General features: G+C 40.0%; 1 protein-coding gene across 1 annotated transcript; it reads left to right on the top strand.

Annotated features, from left to right (window-relative positions):
* Positions 1-705: 705 nt before the first annotated feature.
* On the top strand, positions 706-4,661 carry klhl40b (kelch-like family member 40b). Its single transcript, XM_067577433.1, has 6 exons — positions 706-2,096; positions 2,781-2,941; positions 3,030-3,137; positions 3,339-3,524; positions 3,896-4,045; positions 4,341-4,661. The coding sequence occupies exons 1-6, from the start codon at positions 966-968 to the stop codon at positions 4,450-4,452; spliced, it is 1,848 nt and encodes a 615-aa protein (XP_067433534.1). The 5' UTR covers positions 706-965; the 3' UTR covers positions 4,453-4,661.
* Positions 4,662-7,359: the final 2,698 nt, after the last annotated feature.

Genomic DNA, 7,359 nt, shown 5'->3' on the forward strand with positions numbered 1-7,359 from the left:
TGAAAAACACTATCGAGTTGGATAATGGAAATTGTAAGATCCATTATTTTTACAGCTTGACCCACAGCAGGGACTCCCTGAGTTTTATGGAAGTGCAAATCTAAATCACTGGAGCACTCCTTGAACTCAGACCCACCCTGAATGAAAAAAGTTAGATTCTAAATATCAATCTTTTTTTTACAGTGGTGACATTGCACTGAAGGTTATTTTACAATCACTCTTTGCAATGCAAAGTCAACACATCAAAATAGTGACAAGTAATGATAAGTGTCATGCTTTAATTTACAGTAAAATCCACCCCAAACAAGACAACCCTTATGTTCCACAATTCACCCATTTTACGATAACAATCTGAGCTCAGTGAGAACACTAGTAGTGTGTGTGTAGGGACAAAATTACAATGAAGTTACAATATTTTTTATATCAGCTCTTACAGGGGTGTGAATATAATGTAAATGTGGTAATATAACAAAATGACACTGTGACATTGTAGCTATGACGACTCTAAGGGGGCAGTCTCTTAACCAGTCTACTCTAGATTGACTCTGACTCAGGACGGACATATTTCCCATGAAGCAATGTGTCAGCTGTCTGAGAGTGGGTGGATGTAGCTGGGGACTGGGCAAGGAGTACAGGGGGTGGGTTTAGAGGTGGGGAAAGGGGATTGAAGTGTGGATATTGCATTTCATGTTCCAGAATGAAGCCCATAGCTCCACAGCAAGCACCCAGACTATAAATAACCTACCAGTTGGAGCTCAGTTGAAGGGTCAGGACAGCTGAGGAAGTGGGCTGTCCCGTGAGTACAGCTGGTGTGGGCTAATAGCAGACTGACTGTGCCTCTGCCTCCTCTTTCCAGGCTAGGAACAAGTACAACTTTACTGTAGAAAGAAGATCCATAAAGGAACAACTTTTGTTTGATTTGCAGCCCCAGGAAGGCTCTTCAAACTCCCCCTCTGCCAGGAACAATGGCTCTACCTATAAACCCCATGGACGAGCCCAGGATGTACCAGCAGACGCTGCTCCAGGACGGCCTGTGTGACCTGCTGGAGAATGAGAAGCTGGTCGACTGTGTGCTGAAGATCAAAGACAAGGAGTTCCCCTGCCACCGGCTGGTCCTGTGTGCCTGCAGCTCTTACTTCCGCTCCATCTTTCTGTCTGACCTGGAAGAGAGCAAGAAGAGAGAGATTGTCTTGGAAGATGTGGAGCCTGGTGTCATGGGGCTGATCCTGAAGTACCTGTACACCTCCAAAATCAATGTGACGGAGCAGAACGTTCAGGACATCTTTGCTGTGGCCAACATTTACCAGATTCCCTCTATTTTCACTGTATGTGTGTCTTTCCTACAGAAGCGTCTGAGCCTCAGCAACTGTCTGGCTGTCTTCAGGCTTGGCCTGATGCTGGACTGTCCCAGGTTGGCTGTTTCTGCCCGAAACTATGCCTGCGAGCACTTCCATCTCATCTCCAGAGATGAGGAGTTCCTCCAGCTGCTCCCCAGTGAGCTGGCAGCCATTTTATCAAACGACAATCTCAACATAGACACAGAGGAGGCAGTGTTTGAGGTTTTGATGAACTGGGTGTCCAGAGACACAGAGAGCAGGGAGAAGGAACTGCCAGGTTTACTGGATTGCGTTCGTTTTCGTCTGCTCCCTGAGGATTACATGAAAGAAAAAGTGGAGAAACACAAATTCATCTGCTCCAATCCTGAGTTACAGCAGAAACTCCAGATGGTTAAGGATGCTCAGGCTGGGAAAATGCCAGAGGTTAAAAAAACCAAAAGCAAGAAGGAGGACGGTGGAGCGCAGAAAGATGGCGAGAACGAAGATAAAGAGGAAGAGGAGGAAGGTTTACTTCCAGGAATTCTGAACGATAACCTGCGATTCGGCATGTTCGTCAGGGACCTGATCCTGATGGTGAATGACAAAGGTGCAGTGGCCTACGACCCAAAAGGAAATGACTGCTTTGTAGCGGCGCTCTCCACACAGATTCCCAAGAATCACATCAGCCTCGTAACCAAGGAGAATCAGATCTTTGTGGCTGGAGGATTATTCTTTGATGAACAGAATAAGGAAAACCCACTGTGCTCTTACTTCCTACAGGTAGGAGAGGTGCAGGATAAAACATTCAGAAAAGAGAAAAATTAGCTCACAAAATTTGCTATGACACAAACTGATCTCAGCTCAGCCCATTCTTAAATTCTTAATTATTAAAAATGTACCGTTGTTGTTCTAAGTTGTTGTAAGTGCTGCAGCATCTCTGTGCAGGATCACAGTAATAAATATTTGTTTTACCTACATTGCTAAAAATTACAAAGTGATACAACCCTAACCCAACAGTATAACCCACCAACTGCTTGGAAATGCTCAATATTTGCATTTAATTCTTTAAACTCTTAAAGCCAGTGTCCCACTGGTGGGTCAGTCAGCATAAACTCCAAAACTCTGCTCAAATCCACGGAGCTTCATTTTAAATTCTAGTGGAAAAGTTTCCAAAGATGCAACTATAAAAAACGTGAATATTTCAATCAGTATAAACATGAATGAAGTTGGAACAAGATGAAACATGTGATACTGTCAGACAGTGTGGAATAAGATGATTTTTTTCAACTTTATAGCTACTTGAGGGGAAATAAGAAGAAGAAAACTGGATGTTAATAGGTTTAGGCGGCATGCTGTGTTTGCACATCTACATGCGTGCATTTGCGTCAGTCTGCATGTACTACAGTATAATTAAGGTGGTGCAGACTTCACCCCTTCACAAACATTTGACTCCTGTGACCTCAGTATGACCCGATTAGCGCCGACTGGCTGGGGATGCCTCCTCTCCCGTCTCCCCGCTTCCTGTTCGGGCTGGCCGAGGCTGAGAACTCCATCTTCGTGTTGGGAGGGAGGGAACTGAAGGACCAGGAGTACACGCTGGACTCGGTTCTGGTCTATGACAGACAGTGAGTACAGGTCTAAATTCAGATATCAAATGAGAAAGAGAAACCTTTGATTGTGAGTGAAAGAATATATCTGTTTTCTCACTCATAGATCTTTCAAATGGGGTGAGTCAGAGCCACTTCTTTACCCAGTCTATGGACATGCAACGATATCCCACAATGATATTGTTTATGTGATTGGAGGAAAAGGAGAAAACAAGTGAGTATATGGGGTGATAAATATTAATATTTATTTGTGGCATGTTCAAACTTTGATCAAGCATCATGTAAAGTTGATGATGCAGTAATGTATCAGCGCACTGCACATTTTCACTATTTACTTGATTAAAGTAAAGAGGACCACTGGGGAACAGCAGACCTCAAAGGTGTTATGTTCTGTCTGTCTGTTTTGCGTGAAAAGGAACTGTCAGAAGAGGATGTGTGCGTATGACGCCAAGAGATTTGAATGGAAGGAGCTGGCTCCTATGAAGACTGCACGTTCTTTATTTGGAGCCACTGTTCATAAAGACAAAATATACGTGGGAACAGGAGTCACCGACACCGGCCTGACAGCCTCTGTGGAGGTGTACGACATTGCAACCAACAAGTGAGTTCCTCAAATTATCGAAGAGTTTGAACAACAAAAGGACTGTTTAGATCCCTCTGGCCACAAGTGGCCTTAAATATTAAAATTACAAATTTGATTGCTTGTGCTATTTTTGTACTGAAAAAGGAAATCACACTAAAGAGATATTTAGTTTACTGGATTATTTTCTTTCAGTGGGTTTATGCACATTTGCACAACAGTCAGTTTTCTTAGGAAAAAACAACATTAAAGTTACTACCTTGCTTAAAAAATGTATCTTATGAAGGTTCGAGGCAGCCATGAAAACATTATTTCCCCATCAAGCTACCTGAGGCCTCCTGGAGTGTATTCCTCTTTACTGAGCTGTATCTCTATATGTGTGCATTTTTCAGGTGGTCAGACTTTGTAGCGTTTCCCCAGGAGCGTAGCTCTCTCAACCTGGTGTCTTTGCTGGGCTCGCTCTACGCTGTGGGAGGTTTCGCCATGATGCCTCTGGAGGATAGCGATGAGATTGTTCCCAAAGAGATGAATGACATCTGGAGGTGGGTCATAATCACACACTGTTCTTTCATTCACACGCTTTTATTGATTAGGGCTGGGCAACGTGGAAATATTCATATAAAATATCTGCTAAATTGTGTTTGTAATTTTCATTGCTGCTTGTTGATAGAAACTCTGCTTTTTAAATACTAATCCAATATGCCATTTGCTCAAAATTGTACGTTGTAATTCATGTTTAAAAATAATTCCAGTGCAAATTTAATCAATTAGTAGTCAATCAGTGGATGCCCCAGTTTTACCTTTCATAACTTTCTGTATGTCTGTTCCCCTTTTCAGATACAATGAGGCGGAGAAGAAGTGGATCGGAGTCCTCAGAGAGATCCAGTATGCCTCAGGAGCCACTATTCTGGGGGTCCGACTCAACACCCTGCGTCTCACCAAGATGTAAAAACCCCCTCTGGTCCCTGTTTGTCATCAGAAATCTGCGCTTGTTAACCACTTCCAACACTAGTTCATATGAGTCGAAGGACGTCATGAATCATCTTGTTTGGTGTTCAGTTTGTTTTCTTTTACACTGTTCTAATTATATGTCTAATGGTGATTCTGGCTTGATAAGGAAGACTATTCTTTTTTGATTGAAGACATTTTTATATATGTGTGTTTCAGTGATTTTAAAACTATAAGCAATCTATAGCCCACTGACATTTTTTGCACTGTATGGAATAAAATTTAAGTATTTAACACCAACAAATATCCTCAATAATCACTGAGTATGTTGGCAGGATGTTGTGCATTTCCCAACAGGTGGCAGCAAAGTCTTAATGTAGAAGCCTTTGGAGAACAAGACAGCAACATGAAACAGTTTGAAAAACTTTCAATTTGTCTGCACAGAAACAAAAACACAGCACACTTCTCCATTTGCAATAATATATCTATATTGTTTAATATTGAAATGATTTCATTACGCTCTGCTGTGTTACAGACAGTAAACACTAGTCAATAATACAATAAAAGACAGAAAATACAGTCTAATGTTATTAGCACCTCTAGACACTATTGTCCTTGTACTGTTTTAGTATTTTAATATAGCTGAACTTGACAACTACGGCCTACACATGGTCTTTGTACACCAGGGTTAACTAAGACATAGTGTTTACATTATAAAGTAGAGAATCAGCAAACAGTACACATTATGATTTCTTTAACACAGCTGCAATATGAGTAAGTATGGGAAATGTAGAGGGTATGTGGATAATACATCTTTGAATTGACTATGGCATTGGTGCCTATGGTTATCATCACATATATCTTTGCCCAAAAAGGGGAAATGTCACCATCGAACAAATTTATTGTATTAGAACAGCTAGCCAAACCTTCACATGCAAAATAACCAACAACATGTTTTCCAATTTCATATTCTAGTTTTTACCCAAAACGAGGGCAAATACAAAAAACAAAATTGCTCCTCCATTCTTAAAAAAAACAAAAACATTTTTACTTCTTCAACAGAACAACACATTTCTTTAATTACAACTAAAATATTCCCAACACTTTTACTCCAGCTGAAGGCCACAGAATCAAATCCTTTTGGATACACAACTTCGGCTCTAGCAGCTAGTCAACCCAAAAACTTGCAGTCCAAGTAGAGACCTCAACCTGGCAATCCCAGTTTCCATTCTTTCCATTCTCAATGCTTCATTATGTGACAAACATTTGCCTCGGTTGCAATGCAGAATGCACAGTCACTATGGCACCCACTTAATCTCTGACAAACCCTCATTTAAGGACAAGGGCAGGTCCACCTTTGCCTAATCTAATACAAGACTTTGGCTGCTAGCCTCAGTAAAAGAGAATTTGGCTAATTAAAAGACATAAAGCCTACCTGCCCAGAATATAAGACTCCTTAACACTGTGCAAACTGCCCTTTCTCTGTCACTAGAATCTCAGATTTACTGCTATTTAACTTTACACTTACAATTACACTTAAACAAAGATGATTTGTTATGGTCTTTTTCAGAATTTGGGTGCTGCCAGGCTCTGTGAAGTGTTGCTTTGACGATGTTGTCTTTGCAGTTGTATTTAGGGAAGACTTGTTCACAAAATAATCCAAGACAAATACAAATTCTGCTTTCTAGAGAGGATTTAGTCTTCATAGAGATAACTTTTTATACCTCCTTTAAATGCAAATATATATTTAATATAGCCTATAAAGTCCTTTAAAACAGATAATTTTGCTTTACATTAATTACCTTTTTTTTTTTTTTTTTTTACTGTTTATCAATTAACAATTTATTAGATAAGTTATGGTAAATGATTCATTTGTATAGCAGTTTGTTAAATTATTATCAATGTATTAGATAAATTACAGTCTTTAAAAAAAATAATCTGCTCAGTGTCATTCATCTCCAACAAGATACTGTAGATATTATGCAGTTTTGATCGATACTACATTGTTTCTGTATCTCCTTACCCTAAAATTTTAATCTGATTTAGCAGGTACTTACAGTAGAAATTTGCTGTTTTTCAACCAACATTTCTGATGTCCCTTGTGGTCTAAATGTTGTTTTACATGGCTGAACACCTGGCAAAGACACATTTCTGGCAAAGTCTGCATTTTTGTAGTTTCCTATCATCTTCAATGTTTAAATAAAAAGAAAATTAAATCATCTGCCATCAACAACTTCCAATTCAAACAACTTTATCAGCCTTTAAACCGTACTAGCTGAACTGGAGTATAAAGTGCTCACAATAATTCATATTTTCAATTAATCGATTTGGCAACTGACACTTTCCTTTACAATGTCTCATCGCATGATATATAACAGTCACATATTAGGCCCCATATGGAGCAAACCTAAAACTAATTTTTCTTGATTAATGTAGTGATCGGAATACAAACCAATCAGAAACAGCTGTATAGCCGTATGCACCCTCAGGAAAGCTCACAAATACTTGTTAAAGAGCGGCACAGTGCAAAACAGGCAGACTGAAAACACAGAAAACACCAGTTGAGCTGCAGGGTGACACGTCCGCCTCCTCACAGCTGAGTTATCCTCGGTGTGCACGCTGCCACACTGCAGCTAATGATCCATAAAGTTATTCTAGGAAACAAAACGCAGGTCAAGCCCAGCTCTGCCACTTACCAACCACAACTTCTGATCAAACTTGAACAAATAACACACAGAAACTGACTGAAACCGAGGATCAACATCCGCATTTCAATATTAAATACATGCCTTTGGATTTAGACTTTTCTGGAAATGTTGGAACTTGTGGAAATCATTTTTTTACCAGGACACATCTCTGCTTTTTATTATCACCTTGTTTCTGAATTCATGTCCCAAATTATGGGCTA

This window comes from Thunnus thynnus, chromosome 21 (genome assembly GCF_963924715.1).
Source record: "Thunnus thynnus chromosome 21, fThuThy2.1, whole genome shotgun sequence".
Lineage (NCBI taxonomy): Eukaryota > Metazoa > Chordata > Actinopteri > Scombriformes > Scombridae > Thunnus > Thunnus thynnus.